At 42.5% G+C, this 17532-nt stretch overlaps 1 protein-coding gene across 1 annotated transcript in view; it reads right to left on the reverse strand.

Moving 5' to 3' along the window:
* LOC122814191 (histone H2A deubiquitinase MYSM1-like) overlaps positions 1 to 17532 on the reverse strand; it is a gene marked incomplete in the record, with an annotated part of 897734 nt that overhangs the window by 101241 nt on the left and 778961 nt on the right. The window contains 1 exon segment of the mRNA XM_044086797.1: positions 17208 to 17299. Coding sequence (XP_043942732.1) covers positions 17208 to 17299 — 92 coding nt within the window.

Raw genomic sequence — 17532 nt, forward strand, 5'->3', positions numbered from 1 at the left:
ACAGGATGTCTGAAACAGGAGGTCGTCCAAGTAAGGAAATACTTAGAACTCCTGAATACTGTAAAAAGTGATCACAGGAATGATGCATTTGATGAATACGCTTGGGGCAGTAGAAAGGCCAAAGTGCAAAGCAGAGAACAGAAAATGCTAGGAAGAAACAGAGAAATGTAAAAATTTTCTGAAAAGGTGGTGGATTGGTACAGAGAGATAAGCATCCTTGAGATCCAGAGACACCATACATGCCTGAGGAAGCAAAAGATGGAACAAAGTCTGAAGTGACAACATTCGAAAGGAGGGCACCTTCAGAAAAGTGATCAAATGAGAAAAGTCTAGAATTGGTCTACAAATGCCCTCTTTCCTGAGTATTAGAAATATCCTGGAGTAAAACCTTCTCCCCCTTTGAGGCACAGGCACCTCTTGAATAGTGCCCAGAGTCAAAAGGTCCCGAAGCTCCTCTGGAAAGGAGGAGACTTGTTCCTGAAGGGGCTGAGGAATACCCATCAAAAAGGGAAGGGATTTCCAAACCAAGAAATAGCTCTGGTGAATACTGGACAGGAGACTCAGGAATCCTGAGTAATCTGTACCCAAACAAGAAGAGAGACAGACATGAAGAAAAAGAGGAAAGTGGCCAGAAAGAATAATAGTCAGACAGAACCTGGTTTATCTGGAAAAGGAGACTTCTGGGGCAAAGATGTCTGAGCAGCCTTAGCAGGAGGAACCCGCTTACTTCATTTTTTGCCCTTAGGCAGAGGATGAGATTGCCTGCGAACAAAGGCTGGCTTATTGGAATAGTTTCTCTGAAATTTAGACACAGGAGAAACAAACACATTTAAGTTCCTGTAAAGCCTTGCCCTTATCCTGAAGGGATTTAAACATATCAGTAGCAGCTACACCCAACAAGTGCTTACCATCAAGAGGGGCACCCATCAACTTAGCCTCAATATCATCAGGCAAAAGTTGAAGCCAAAGCCAAGAATACCTCCTCATCACTAACCCAAAAGCAGCAGCCCTAGAGGAAGCATTTGCTGCATCATAACTACACTTGAATACATGACGAGCCACCTGGGAGGAAATCCCTAACAGGGAAAGACCAGACATTTTATCCTGAGTCTGGAAGTCCAGAAACACCCTGACAAGCCTGGGACAGAAGAGCCAATAAGTACCTTGACATATTGGTCTGATAAATAACAGTCCTAAAAAGCCAAGGTAGAAGAGGTGTAAACCTTCTTGACTAGCCTTTCTATGGTCTTGCTATCTTTATCAGAGGGCAGTATCTTGGGAGAAGGAAGCAACTGAGAGGGCTTGTGAAAAGCTAAAGACACCACTGGGGGGTCAGCAGAAGGACACTTGTACAAAGTACTGCTGTCCTCAGGGACCCTATAGAATCTATCAGGTTTCTTGGGAGCAGGGTGTTGAGAGTCTGGAGCCTTAGAAGCACTGGAAAATGCATCCAACAAGGCTGCCAAAAAAGGAGGTACAGCAGAAGGTTTATGAGAATCCATCTGCAGCAAATCATAGTATATTTTATGTACTTCAGAGACCTGAACACAATCCCATTTAAAGAACTCCAACATCTTGGAGATCATATACCCAAAAGAAATCTCTTCAAAGGGGGTATCATGAGTGGCAGATTCCTCTTCCTCTGACCCACTGTCCAAAAAAGAAAGAATCTGAGAAGAGTAAGCAAGGGACTCCTCATCCAACTCCAGCTCCTCCTCAGAGGAATCTTGTTTCCTGAGTCATTTTAGGGTAGCAGAGGACTGGGGGGGGGGGGGGGGGGGCTGGAACAGAAACTCCCTGAAGAGGTTTCAGTGTCATCAAAGCACTAAACAAACTCTGAGTGAAGGCCTGCCATTCACTCTATGGATCCTTAAGAGCAGGAGAAATATGTTTAGTCTTTTGCTTTTTCTTCAATAGGATGTCTGTCTTATAGAATTTTGGAAAGCTCTGACCCAGGATAGTATTCAGTGATGGAAGTAGGCACTTCTTCTCTAATATCAGAGGAACACCCCTAGGCCCCTCAGAAACAATCAGCCATAAATCCAAAACAGATGTCTGCAAACCCTCCTCACAAGTGCTTAAAGTCAGATCCCCTCCAACCTGGTTACTGCAGAGGAATCAAACGACAAAGCCAGGTGAACCTCTGGGCATTCACTCACCTCAAGAGAGACTGAACAGCAGAAGATTCCAGCCTAAGCTTCTTGGCCTTCTTCACTGATAGCTGTCCCTCAGAGCAGGAAGTACCCTCCCATTGTGTCTTTTGCAAAAAACTTAATATGCTGACTTTGAAGATAAAGCACCAAAGATAATAGTCTGCTACAAAGGGTTTTAGGTACACAAGCCTGACAAATGGCATCTAAGCAAAAAGACACTGGTTGTGGCGGTCCTTATGGGGAATCCCACACTGGCATTTACTCTTCCTGGATGACAAAAACCCCCACAAACAACAATAAAAAGGATAAGTTAAAAAGAACCCCAATGGGGCACTTATCAGTAATGGCTTTACAAACCAACAACAGAACAGGCATTCATACAGACGATTAAGAGATGGCATTTAGACTGGTGGCAAAGTAGTTCTGAGTACAGTACGTCCAGACATCGCCTTTATGCCCTGTACTACGCAAGGAGCATACATGTGATGTACAGTGTACTTTAAAGCAACCTAAAGGCTTTTGGTACACTGACTGGATGTCAGGCCACCCTTGGCAGGGGATCGCTAATGTAATGAATACTGCAACAGTGAAATGGAAGGACATACAGCGTATTACATTCATAAAGCTGGAGAAAGTATTTTAAAAAGCAAGTCAACACAAGAATGGAGAAAGGAGACTTTACCAATAGGAATGACTGCAAGGAGGAGTAAAGAAAATAGGAAAGATACGGTTGTAATTTACTGGAAAAAATAGTAAAGGAACAAAGTCATTCAGAGAAAATAACTAGAGAGCGAAAGGTAATACAGAAGGATAAAGTTAAGCAGAAATTTGCACTGCAGATTAGACATAGTCTTCCCCATCAGGGATTAATATGAGAGTCTAGGCAAACAAAGGAAGAGTTGAGTCCTAAGTGAAAGACAGAAGCTGCTGTTAAAAAGGGAGAATTAGCACAGCATATAAAATACTGCACGATAACTAAGAATAGATCTGACAAGGTTAGAGAAAATTAAGGAGAGGGACTGGAAAAAATTTACAAAGGAACGATGCAATGATATATGTAATGCCCAAGCATGCAACAAAATCCAGAAGGTTTAGGAATTTTGCTTGGAAATGTTTGCACAGGTATTTTTACACCCAAGTAGACTTTAAAGAATTTTTCCTCGGGGAGATAGCAAATGCTATAGGTGTGACGGGAAAGACGGTGGTAACTGGGAACATGTTTTTTGGGAGTGTGATAAACTGACAGATTTTAACACTACACTACAGACTACTCAGTTAGAAACACTAGGGGAGCAAATTACTGTTGAGTTGGGACACAGGATCTGAACTGCTTACACTGTAAGGTCTATTAGCTGCCAAAAAAAAGCAATTACTAAAGAATGGAAATCAAAAACTAAACCAACTGTAATTGAAGTATTGAATACTGTTAAACATGAAGTCTTAAGAAAAGGGAAGGTTCATAGAATCATAGGCGATTACTAGGCTATTGACCCGGTGGTCATTTTAAGCCTAGCCATTGCATCCCAATGTAATACTATAGAAATGCTAGTTAATATCCAAGATTGCATTTAGTGATGACTGCCCATGTCCAGGAGGGTTGCAGGCTCTATCCCTGGTAAGAATTTATGGTGCCCCATCCACTCATCCAGGTTCCTCTTGAACAATGTCATACAGGTGCTCTGTTTCACCAAGTCCCAGGCCATATTTAGGTCCCTGGATTGGGCAGTCCTAGTACCATTTGATTTACGGATATGCAATAAAGCTCATTAGGTTTGGGTCTTGGATTGCTCAGTAGGCCAGGCATAAGTCTCCCCTAAAAAGTCTATACGATACACAGTATAGTGAAAGGGACTTTAGTTGGTCTGTATAAGGCACATGTTGGAAACCCTTGATCTTCTTTGTTAGAAACCTCTGACGTCTCTCTAAATGCTGCAGATGCTTAGGTACAGTACATGCCAAATGGGGCATTATACTCAATTATGGGCCACATAAGTGCACAGTATGGGGGGTTATAATTTCTTTTGCTCTCAAGGCGATGCCTTTACTAATCAAGTGTGCTATGTAGAAAACATTCCTTACTTCAATAGATACATGGTGGTCGAAGTTAAGGTCACAGTCAGCTTGTGATTCCAGGTCTCTTACCACTTCATGGGTACTTAAGGGTGTTGTTGTTGATTTGATAGTGTGTGGGGACATTGTTTGTGCCAAAGGGAATGATGCTGGATTTCTTTGTATTCAGGTTGAGACCCTGACTAATACACCAGACGTTGGTCTACATGGCACCTTCTTGGAGTATACTGAAATCACTTGGGGATTCAATGATTGCACCTAGTTTGCTGTTGTCTGCAAACTTGGTCAGACACAACCCCTTAGCTTTGACCTGAACTTCTGAGAAGTATATACCAAACAGCAGTCAGCAGCACTGACCCCTGTGACTCCTCACTGGTAACAGATCTGTTGGCTGATGTGGAGTCACCCACTTTGATAGTGTGTATCCAGTTTGTCAGACAGTTGGCAACCCATCTTACAACAAAGGGGTTTACTTTCACTTTGCTAAGTTTATTGGTAAAGCCAGAATGTGGGATTGTGTTGAAAGCCTTTGCCAAGTTGAGATACGCTGTGTGCAAAGGTCAAGATATGCTGTGTGCAAAGATCGGCCCTCATCAATGGCCTTGGCCACACATTGAAAGAAATCCACCACATGTAACAGGCAGGATCTGCCCTTCACGAAGCAGAGTTGGGTAGGATCCATGGCTGGAGGTCACCTATGTCTTAATTTATGAGGTCCATAATGATACGTTCCATGGCCTTACAGATGAGGCTGGTCAGGCTCATGGGTATGTAATTCCCCAGGTCTGTTGTTAGGCCACCTTTGTGGAGGGGTATAACTGTTGTTGCTCTCCAAAGGGTATTTAGTGGTGATGCTAGGTCAAGTTTTAGCCTATTTAGAAGGCAGCCTGGGATGTTGTTTGGTCCCACAGAGACTGTGTTTTTTGCCTTGGTCAGGGCTTTGAGGACCTGCTCTTCAGACATGTAGGGTTGAGGGAAGATTTCTTTTAAGTTAGGAGGGGATAAGGGAGTGAAATCTTCACCAAACCTATCCACTAGTAGGTTTGCTACCTCTGTGGGGTCAGTGTGTGTGATACAGTTGGCCACGGGTTAATATTAGAGCAATGAAAATGCATTTTGTTGAATGTGTTTTCGTCGACACATGTAGGGCGAACAGGCAAAACAGCCAAGCGGCTGTTCAGAGAATTCTTTCCCTGGGAAAGAAGTCGCTTGACCGCTTCATTGCTTTGCCTGTTCTGTAGTGCGGTCCCTTGTCCAGTATAACTCCCGAGCGTGATTGTGCAACAGTTACTGACCTTAGGGTTAGGGTGTGGGTTAAGGTAAGTGCATATGTAAGAAAATGTTTACTGTTTTTTATTTTGTGTTAGATGTACGGTTGAGTTACGTGTGTGTTTTTAGCCGTTTACTTTTGTTTTGGGGGGATAGGATTAGGTAGTGTGAGTGTGTTTGGAACCGTTTATGTAAATGTGCGAGAGTTACTGACCTTAAGGTTAGGGTGTGGGTTAAGGTAAGTGCATATGTTTTAAAATGTTTACTGTTTTTTTTTTTTTTTTTTTTTTGTTAGATGTACGGTTGGGTTACATGCATATGTGTATTTAGTTGTTTACTGGGTTTTGGGGGGGTATAATTAGGGTTAGGGTATGTGTGTATATGTTTGGAAGTGTTTAATGTTTTTTTTTTGGGGGGGGGGGTTGGAACAGCGATTTTTTTCCCCAGGAAAGAAATCGAAGTTCTGTGGTTTCAACATTTTCAGCGTTCGCTGAATATGTGTCGATGTAACACCGTTTGCTGCTGTGTTCGGTGTTATAATATGAACTCTTGGCCACTAGTTCTGCACATGCTTGGGTCCCACCCCATAGGTTGCATGTGTAGCTATAAAAGGCCTTATGGTTATCCTTTGGCTGTACTTGCTAAGTTTATGTCAAAGGAGCCCTTGGAGGATTTGAAAAGTTGTCTTATTTGCTTGTTGAGGCTGAGAATGGTGCTTTTCCATTGTTGGAGCCTTGCCTTTGTTTTCCTGGACAGGAACATTTTGCGTTTATTGTAGTTTGTTGATGCTGGATGTCCACCAGGGTAGCTTGACTCCTGTTTTGATTCTTCCTGGTACGGCCAAGTTTATACACTTATGCAAATGATTGTACAGGGCTTTAGCGTAAGCTTCAGTGTAGCTACCACTTCCAACTTGGGGTAGGGCTTGGAATGCACTTACAGAAGGGTATAGTTTACCTCGGTGAAGCTTATTACTCTGATTTCACCCTTTGTGACTTCTGATGTTAGTGCCAGCTCAAAGGTGACTGATTTGTGGTCAGTTTTAACTAACGAGGGTCTGACAGTTGCGGCAGTGCATCTGTTTGACATGTTGATGTTTGACATGTTGATGAGGACCAGATCCAGAATGGTTGTTCCCATGTTGGGGTATGGATAATTTGTTCCACGGCATTTGAATTACCAAAGTCAAGGAACTTTTGCCTAATGAGTTAGGGTTAATGTAGGTTTCACAGTTGACAAAGGGATAAATCAAATCCCCCATACCCAGTGTGTGTTTGATAAAATTTAGATAATTTCCAGTTTGGTCAAGTATGCTTCGCGTGCATCGTGACCCATGGAGGAGGACTCTGACTATGACTTGAATGGGAATCTCATCCACCATAAAGTGGACCTGGAGTAACTCCACAGAGTTGTCCAGTTTAACTAAACAGGAGGTGAATTTATCTCTAATACAGACTGAAACACTGCCTTCTTTGGTTTTCACACGTTCATTTTGCAGTCAAAAGGTATGGAAGGCACTGTAGCCTTGCAAGGCCAAGGTACTCTCCAAGGTCTTGAACCAGATTTCTGTGACTGCACAGACATCTACATCTTCTAGTGATAGAAGTGCTTCCAGGGAATGCAGTTTTTGGTTTAAGCTACTAGCATTTAGCAGCATGACCCTTATTTTGTTCTGATTGGATAATTTCACATTGGTAATGTTTTTGAGACCTTGCTTAAAAAAGATTCTATGGGGAGGCAAGAGCCTTTGCCAACAGCTGAAAGCCTATAGGTGCCAAGTGCAAAGAGTCCCTGGCAAAGCAGAGAGGTTTGTCAACCATGGCTTCTCAGGCTAACGGGAACTGGATCCCTGTGAATGACATCAAAAATTGAGCCAATTATTGGAAAAAAAATAATTTTTTGTGTATACTGTGGCATCATTCTAGGTGAGGACAGTATGATGCTTAAGCTAGGGACATACCTGGCTGGGATACATACTCAGAGAGCTCAACCATCTCTCTCTCTCTTCATATAGTCCAGTGAGGTATATCTCAGGTCATTCACACTAATATGAACTATGACAGAGTCACACAGCAGTACTTGTTGCTGTGAGACCTGACTGCATGTGTGATCTGATGAATCCTGGGACCAGAGAGGCAGCTAACTGTGACTTTCTCCTTGTCCAACCTGGTGAGTGGGACATCCATGTGTCTCACTATTGAGTCTCTAATGACAAGAAAATTTGTTTCAAGTGTTACGCCTTACTGACTTGGTGGGTGAGATACTTGTGTTGCTGTGCGTCATGGATGCTGTGGGGACTGTGCTAGCTGGAGCAGTCTTGTGCTTTGGCGGTCTCTGGTGTTTCAGTAAGTTTCTTAAGGGAGCCTCCGCATATGTGGATTTACATGTCTGATGCATACTAAGTGTATGAGTAGTGGTACTATGAGCATCAGTAGTGGTGGGTGAGTTGACAACCTTCTCCGTGTTACTATTTTGAGTGACAGAGACCATGCATTCTAGGTTCTTGTTGTAAATGCATCTCTTGCACTCTGTACTAGTGTGTGTTATTACAGGGCTGTGTACACGAGGCAATTGCTAACTGCCTCAAAGGACCCAAGTCAACAAGGTTGGCAGGAGAAACAAATGTAGTCCAACTGTCCATAATGCTAGGTTGAAGACTATTCTCACTAGGGGGTGGCTATTCAGAATCGATCATGAAGGAGGTCAGTGGACATTTCTGCCTGGGTTTTAGGGAAAACTTGTTGAATTTAACTGTCTGGGCTTGGTACGCAGCTGCATGACTCACAAACAAGTTCAAATGCAGGGCCTAAATACCAGAAGCTAAACACTTGAAAAAAATTGTAAAAAGATTCAAAAGGACCAATAAGGATGCTTATTCCAAGCCCCAGACCGGCCTCCCATTGCCAGACAAGTCCCAAACAGCACAATTCTCTCACAAAAGTGCAGACTGGTCCCTTCCAATCCAAGATGGCCTGGAAAATGTGCTCAGAATAAACAAACTACTACAAACAGTTCCAAAAGCAGCAAACATGTTTCTGGACTATGTTATAACTACTAGCTACCCTAGTTTCAGTGAGAAACACTAGATAATGTCTAAAACAGCAGAAAAATAGTGACATACTAAAAAAAAAACATTTAAAACAGCAGAAAATCAGCAAGGAGGCTGTAAAGAAAGTTTTAAACAGTTAACAGATCAATTATTTAAACACCGATTGGTGGAAAAAACAGAAAAAGCAGAACAGATAGCTTAAAAACAGTGAAATATACCAGTAATCACAAACAGTGAAACTAACAAAAAAGCTTTGGAAACATTGAAAACAGCAATAAAATTCAATTTAACAGGCACAGTAAAACAGACAATTGGAGTACAACAGTACAGTTTAGTGCACAGTAAATAAATACAGTATAAAAGTAGGTGGCAGGCAATAAAAAAAAGTACAGTAATCAAATCTCAAAGCGATCACTCAGGAACTTAAAATATGCCGTGCTGTGTTTTTTGGAAAAAAGTGCAGTAAAGAGTATAAATAAGCAAAAAAAAAACAGGCAACATTGTTTTTGGAAGTTCAGAAGCCTCTAGTTGTCTGGTATTTCCAACTCAAAGTTGTGTCTGGTTGCCCACCTCAGTTCAACTTGGTACAAACAAGGTGCATATTACACAGAAATAAATGGAAGTTTTGAGAATAATACATACAGAATAATGTGCAGGAGGAAGAGTGAGGTTTAAGACAAGGAAGGAACTGCCCAATATATGCAATGTTGGAGTGTATAACAGTTGTAAAGAAAGAAAATGCAAATGCAATGTATAATGCATGCATAAATTAATCATGGTTTGTTTTCTGTTAATGTCTGTTAATGTATGTGTGCCTATATTTTAAGTGATAACTTAATATATTTAATGGCATTAAAAAAGAATAGTACATGTTATTCCTGTGTTCCTGTGAGGCTCCTCCCACTTACAAAAAATGGTGTTTCCACCTCAGACCTACCGAAGAATGGAGTTATGGGCAGGAGCACAGTCTTCAGATGGTGCTTATTGGGGAATAGTTGTGCTTTGAGCAGCACTGTGGTGCACAGTATCCTCTAGACAGGAGAACATTACTAACCTGTGAACCTAGTACTAACCTGTGAACCTGTGAACATGGATCACAGACTGCATGCTGTGTCAGGACTTGTCACTATGGTGTAAAAACTGGATCTAGGTGATTTGGTTGTGTTGACTAATGTCCCCAAAAATAAGCACTGGTATTTGCCAGTGATATGTGGGTTCAGGACCTGGCTTACTCTGACCTACACCAGGTACATATGCTAATGGTGGGAGGGGGTCTATGCACCCTTATTAGCCATTGTGTGCCTGCCATAATGCTCAGCAGCCTTGTGTCTATAAGCTACTGGATGGCTGGTGCCCAGTTTCCAAAGCTTGCGTTACCTGGAATAGCTGTACTGAGTAAAAGCTAGATGTAAAACCAATTAATCTGCCAAACATGAACTACTGATTGCTACTATTAGTACAGGTTCATTGTCAGGATGGAGCTTGGAAATGGATGACTTGATGGTAAGGAGGAGGATGGACATCCTGTGCAACCAGGAGACAAAATGAAAGGGTAGTGCAGCAAAGACACTTGGATTGGGATCCAGAATCTACTACTCAGGAGGAGGAAGACAGACTAAAAATGGTGTTGGAAAGGTGAGGGAGGGGTTGCAGGAGACTGAGAGATGTTATCAAAATTACTGACAGACTCTTGGCAAGCAGACTACAGTGTAAGGGTAGGACCATAATCATAATCTCAGCCTATGCTCAACAGCACGGTTGTGACAGCAAGGAAAAGAGTGCATTTAGTCAGAAGCTGTAGGTAACAGGAGTTGGTGTTGATAATGGGGGACCCAAATGCACATATGGGGACAGAAAGAACAGGATATGAGGACTACCTGCATCCATACGAGTGGAGCAACAAAAATAAAAAAGCACATGTTATATTCCAGACTTCTATCTAGTAAATGGTTTGATGGTGGCCAACACACACTTCAGCAAGAGAGACTGTCACAAGATCACATTTAAGAGTGGCCAATATACAACTCAGGTAGACTTTCTCTTAGCAAGAAAACTGAAATGGGGTAGAATCAGCAATTACAAAGCCACCCCCAGTGAAACAGCTGACCCACAGCATAAACCAACAGTTGCCACAATCAGTAGCAAGCAGTGCTCAGAGAAGGCCTGTAAGTCAACAGAGACTAGGGTGAAGTCTTGGAAACTGACTGGAGAGAAAGCAGAAAAGTTCATAGGATGATACTAGGCTACTGGCCCGGAGGCCCTTATAAGCCTAGCCAAGAATTTTGCCCATGTTCCCCTGTCCAGCAGGGACAAAGGTGGGATCCCAGGGGTATATTTTCTGTTTCCCAGCCAGTCGTCCAGGTGGCTGTTAAAGAGGGTTAGAGAGGTACTGTGCTTGACATGGAGAGGGAGTCTATTACAGACGGAGGAATCTCTGAGACAAAAATCTATCCTGCCAACAAGTTCTATTAATATCATAGACCAGGTTAAGCCCTTGCATGTGGGTTGTGCAAGTGGAGTTTGTCTTATGGATACGCAGCATCTCCATCATGGCTGGGTCTGAAGTGGCCTTCTATGCCAGACACAGGTCACTTCTGAGCAGTCTTTATGAGACTGAGTAGAGGGGCAGGGCTTTTAGCCTATCTGTATAGGATAGGTGTTTGAGACCCTAGATTTTCCTGGTCAGGAACCTCTGTGGTCTCTCCAACTGCTGCATGTGCTTGGCTAGGTACATGCCGAAGGGGGCATTGTACTTGATAATGGGTCTGATAAGGGAGGAGTACAGAGGTGTTATGACCTCCTTGTTCCTGGATGAAATACCCTTATTTATGAAGTGGGCCATGTAGAAAGCCTTCCGTACAATGGAAGCAATGTGGTGGCCAAAGGACAGGTTGCTATCAACCTGGGTTACTAAGTCCCCCACAACGGATTGCATGCTTAGTACAGTGCTATTAATGGGGATGACATTTTTCCCAAAGGGGATAACGATGCATTTCTTGGCATTCAGTTTGAAGCCATGCTTCTGGCACCAGTCATTAGTCTGGGTAAGGCCCTCTTGCAGGATGTTCACATCACTATGGGAATTTAAGACGGCACCCAGCTTGCAGTCAGCTACAAACTTGGTCAGCCATAGACCAATGGTTTTGGCTTGCACCTCAGAAAAGTATATCCCAAACAGTACAGGCCCCAAGACCAATCCTTGGAGTACACCGCTCGTTACGGGTCTACTACTAAGAGGTGTCTTCCCCTACTTTGACTGAGTGGGTTCCATCAGTGAGCCAGTTAGCTACCCATCTGGTAACATACGGGTTGATGCCTAGCTGGGAGAGTTTATCTATTATGCCCAAGTGGGGAACAGTGTCAAAGGCTTTGGCTAGGTCAAGGTAGGCAGTGTGCACAGTCTTCCCCTAGTCCATGGCTTTGGTGATGGTTTCAAAGAAGTCGACCAAGTTTAACAGGCATGATCTCCCTTTGCCAAAACCAAACTGTGTGGGTTCAAGTGCTTGGAGGTTTCCAATGTCCTTGTTTATAAGGTCCATGATAATGCGTTCCATAGCCTTGCAGATCAGGCTAGTTAGGCTGATGGGTCTACAACTGCCCATTTCAGTGGAAGCTCCACCTTTGTGTAAAGGGACGACAGTGGCTATCCTCCATTCAGCTGGGATGAAGCTGGTGCTCAGGCTTTGGTTGAATAGGGTGTCTAATGTAGCTGAGAGGTCATGCCTGAGTTCATGTAGTATACAGCCAGGGATGTTATCAGGTCCAAAGGAGACTATTTTTTGCCTTTGAGATGGCATTAAGGACCTGCTCCCTGCTGATGAGGGGAGGGGTGCAGGTGCTGGGGATGTCCTGGTTTAATGATGGGGGAAAGGGGGTGAAGTTTTCACTGAACCTGTCTGCCAGCAGGTTGGCTATATCAATGGCATTTGTGTATGTGGTGTTATTGACCACCAGTTCAGAGCGGATTTGGGTGCTGCCTTTGAGATTGTGGACATATGTGAAGAAGGCCTTGTGACTGTCCTTGGTGGATGCTGCCAATTTGGACTCAAAGTTAGCTTTAGAGGATTTCTCCAGTGACCTTACTTGCTTGTTCAGGCAAAGAGAGATTGCTTACAACTTGGTACCTGCTCCTTCTTGGCCCTGGGCAGCAATTTTTTCCTTCTATTATATAGAAGGTAATACTCGGGCCTCTAGCACCTCAGGAAGAAGAGGAAATAGGCAGAGTTGGAGCAGAATAGGAGTGCCTCCAAATACCACTTGTGAGGACTACAGAACAGATATATGGCTGAGCAAGGTAGGGAAATAAGGTACAGAAGGAAAGCTGGGGGTGCAATGTAGAATTCCAGGAAGTCATCAAAAGAAGGGTGTACAGGAAAAAAGTGGGAAGTAGAAAAGACAGATAAGGGTAAGAAATAATACTGTTTGGCTAACAGGCTAAGAGAGCAGTTGCAATAGCAAACAGCAAGGCATCAGAGGTACTCTACCAGCTTCTTGAGAGTGACTCAGAAGATGGCACAAAGAAACTCTATTGGGTTGCAAGGCAAGGACAGGAAGATAAAAGAAGATAGTTATCAGACGTCCTTCATAAGGGATGCTAACAACAACCTGCTCGCCAGTCCACAGGACATCAAAGACAGATGGGAGAAGTACTTCCAGCAACTTCTGAATGAAGAAAACCCCATAGAAACTGTACTGCCCCAGACACAGCCTATGATGAAAGAGGAGGAGGAACTCACCACAGAGGAAGTAAGAACAAAACTAAAGAAAATGAAATCAGGAAAAGCAACAGGCTTAGATGATGTCACAGGAAATATGATCAAGATGTTGGGTGAGTTAGGGGAGAAATGGCTCCTGATGGCACTCAGCAGTAAGGAGTGAGAGGCATATCACAGACAGCTGGAGAAAAAGCATACTACTGCCAGTGTACAAAAACAAAGGGAACATTCACAACTGTGGGCAGTATAGAGGTATCAAACTCCTGTCACACTATATGAAAGTTCTGGAGAGGGTGAATGATAAATGAATATGCAAAGTAGTGAAAAATAATATGAGAGACTGGCAGTTACTGCTTGGATCAGGATGCAGTACAACCAACCCAATGTTTGCAGTTTGACAGATAGCTGTAAAAAAGATACAGATGAGGAAAGAGATCAACTGGGCATTACCAGACTTGGAGAAAGCATATGACAAGGTCCCACAAAAGTTAACGGGGCAGCCCTGTGATAGTTTAAAGTCCCAGAAACATTAGTAGAATTACTGCAAGCTGTACAAGGTCTCAATAGTGTTTTGGCTAACAGACTATGAGCCCACTGATGTTCATACTGGTGATGGACTACATTAGCAAACAGGTCAGAGGGGAGAGACTGACAAAGTTACTATATGCTGACAATGTGGCATTACAGGCTGACTGAACAAGAGCTCCAGCAATGGGTAGGGAAATGGAATGCAAAACTAAAAGCATACAGGATGAAAATGATAATTTACACAGCTGCAATGGCAACAAATTGGGGAAATCAAAAGAAGCTCAAAATGGAGGCAAAAGGAAAACTGTGGAAGAGGTTAACAGCTTCAGGTACCTGGGAGGATGGTTGAAGAAAAGGGAAGTCTGACAGAAGGATGCCAAGAAAGATGAAAAAAATGTGTACAAAAGTGGTGAGACTGGTGCTGCTGTATGGTACAGAAATCTGGACAGTGAAAGCAGAGCTGTTCAGAAAGCTAGAGGTGATTGAGATAAAATACCTGACATGGGTAGTTGGATGTACACTGAGGGACAGAAGAAATGAAGACATCAGAGCAGAAGTGCAAGGTCAGAGAGAAAAGATTATGGTGCTTTGAGCACATGTGCAGGAAAGCAGAAGACAATATGTAAAAGATTTGGGATATACAGGAAGCATGTAAGAGGAAATGAAGGCACCCAGTAAACAGATGGGTGGACTGTGTAAAGGAAGATCTGTGACAATTGGTCATGACTGTTAAAGAAGGTAGAAGAGTGGCAGTGAATCAAGACAGATATGGACAGCTGACAACACCCCAAGCCCATGTAGAAAACGGGAAAAAGAGAACTGATGATGATGATGAGTACATGTTTAGTCCAGGGGCTGGGAAAGCACCACCTCACCAGAAATAGCACCTAGACTGATGAGGGGCATTGGTCACTGCTGTCCCGTTTCTCGCATCCTTTTCCACATTCACTTTTCCCGAACTCTTTTGGGGAAGTTTGGAGGAAGATTAAGTCCATTTGCCACACAGGAATGAGCTACGTTCTCAAGCTTCTTCGATATGAGTTAGTCCTGTAGGGAAAGCAAGCAACTGCAAAGGATTTTAAGATGAATCTCTGGCAGATATCAAACGTCAGGGCCATCAAAGTCCACTTCTAAACAAAAAAAAAACAGTGACTGATGACCTTTGTGAAGAATCTGTCTACCACAAGCAAATCTATCCTTTTTTTGGCCAAGACATCGGGTTATTTAAAGAAAACAAGAATAATAGTATCAAACAACAGTAAAGCAAATGGGAAAGAATAGGTATTCCAACAGGGTCACATCTGCATTCTGGGCTCCAAAGACAGCCAGTCATATGGTTTAGTAAGATGCATGCTGATCTTGCTGTAAGAATTTGAGGTACTTGTGACAAACTGTGGCAAGAAACCTCTGAGATGGCGTAAGTGGCAACCTGCTTGGTAATGTATCATACGGATGAACTAAGGACTGGGTATGTGCTATGCCAAGGAAGGTGGACCCTGAGCTCTATGAGTCAGGTTAGATGCACAAAGACACCTAGAGATTAAGCCTAAAAGTAAGGACTACTGCAACTCTGTTCTAAATGAGCAGCACCTATGTCTAAACAATATAGATGGGTGGAAAAGTCAAATTACGAACAATTTCTCTAGTTTAGTGGAAACTGTGGTACAAACAAAGAAGGAACTTTTTTGAAATGCAGGTATTAAGATAATCAAGGATGGACATCTGCCAGTGTACATATCTGTGAATATTGGCAATGGGTGACAGGGAACTTCTTTTACTGTTTTTATATATGTGCTTAAGCTAGGAGTTTGTCGGTCAAAAAAGAAGCATGAAATCATAACTAAACACTGTAAAAATAAACAGCAGCAATTTTTATTTTGAGAGGATATTTTTTAATGTAGGTGATTGGTAATTAATCAGCCTATAAGTGCCTATGTCCAGGACTAGGAAAGTTGTCAGTAAAGGACTCAGTAACCCCAATGTCACTACTAAAAGTGAGAAAAATGAAATGATATGCTTCTGCTATAAACTACAGGTAAAAAACGTACAGTTATATAAGAAGTTAACATAAATGTAGATGTTTTGGAATATTCATTGTCGGAGTCCTACTCTGTGGGATATCCTGCCTGCAGGTAGACCACCAGCTGGCCTGACTTCCACAGCCGTACCATCCCAGGTGGCTTTGGCTGATTCCCTTCCACTGTAATGTAAGTATGTCAACATTGACTGATGCAATTTTTATATCTTTCTTGCGCTAGTTATGCCAGGAGCTTGTACCCAGTATCAGAGCATTATCAGAGCAGATCAGAAGACGGCATCCTCCTGATTATAAGATTCACCCCAGAGGTCCCAGTTTCCCTCTTCAGGAGTTATGGCAACATCAAGGAGAAAGGCAGGCCTGGTATGAGGTGAGAGGGAAGATAAGACCTAACTAACAAGAAAAGGAAGGAGGGAGGGAAGATGGACTAACAGTGAATGTACTTGAACCCCTGTATTTATGGTACGTTTATCTACAAACGTACTATGTTCATCGTACTATTCCTTGTTGCAATCCCCATCTGTTGAATTACTCTCAAAGCACAGGAGCAATGGATGGCTGAAATAAAAATGTTGTAGGATATCAGATTCTGCAGGAAGACAGAAGGAAATCATACCCTGGGCCTAAGTGCCACATCCAAGTAATAGTGTACAGAAAAAAATATGAACTGAAGCCCAAGTTGCTGTTTCTAAAATGGAGTGTGTACTTACCCTCCCTTTCCCTTTAAAATTGCTCTGGTGGATGCAGCAGCTATGGTAGAATGGACATTTATATTTCTTGAGACAGGTTTTCCATAAGTAGAGTAACAGCAATAAATATAGTGTGCAAGCCATTTTGACAGTGTCTGTTTATTGACTGGTCTTCCTTCCTTACCCTTAGGAAAAAAAAAAACATGAACAGTTGATCTGAGTTCAATGTTGTTTAATGTACTCAAAACATGGTTCGGTTGCCAATGGAAATAAGGAGCAAAATTAAAATGAGACAAGTCATTTTCTCATACTATGTATCAAATTCCTTGTAACTTGATATACTTTGACACCCATTTCATCAAAAGACCAGTCCATCATATTCCACAAATGAAAAAAAAAAGTACTCAGCAGGTCTAGATGAAGTGGTGCCAAATTCCACAAATTAAAAAAAAATACCTGTCTGCTCTTGATGAAGTGCAGAGCAAGTCCAACACCCACACCACACACACTTAATATAATATCCTCCAAGGTAACATCAGGGGAAATTTGTAAAATTCGGCAGAATGGTCTGTGCATAAATAAGACCGACTTCAAAGAAATGCACAGTTACGATCAGTTTGCTACAACTCTTACATGCATGCAAATCAATATCAATACGGATTTTAAACCTTGTGCAGCAGAATGTTACTCCTATACCTTTTTATCTGTCTTGGAGCTCTAGATGATTTTGCAGGTCTATACTGCTCCTCTTCGACTCTTCTTCTGGCAAGCTCCTCAGCAGAGAGATGCTATAAAACATACAAGTGAAGAAGTCACATGGCTGAATGGACATTGAAATGGCATATCTTTTGTGTTACAATTGCACACTACAGTACAGGGGAAAAAAACAGATGATATGTTCACCTTGTCAGTTCCTTTCTAAAGTAATTTTTACAGCTGTTAGCACATGATAGCTCCATATTTTATACTCATGTGCCTTTTCAGATATCCAATACACCTTCAAGGATATGCCCTTTTGGCC

The sequence above is a fragment of the Protopterus annectens genome, chromosome 10.part0 (genome assembly GCF_019279795.1).
Source record: "Protopterus annectens isolate FY-2018-M chromosome 10.part0, PAN1.0, whole genome shotgun sequence".
NCBI classification, from domain to species: Eukaryota; Metazoa; Chordata; order Ceratodontiformes; family Protopteridae; genus Protopterus; species Protopterus annectens.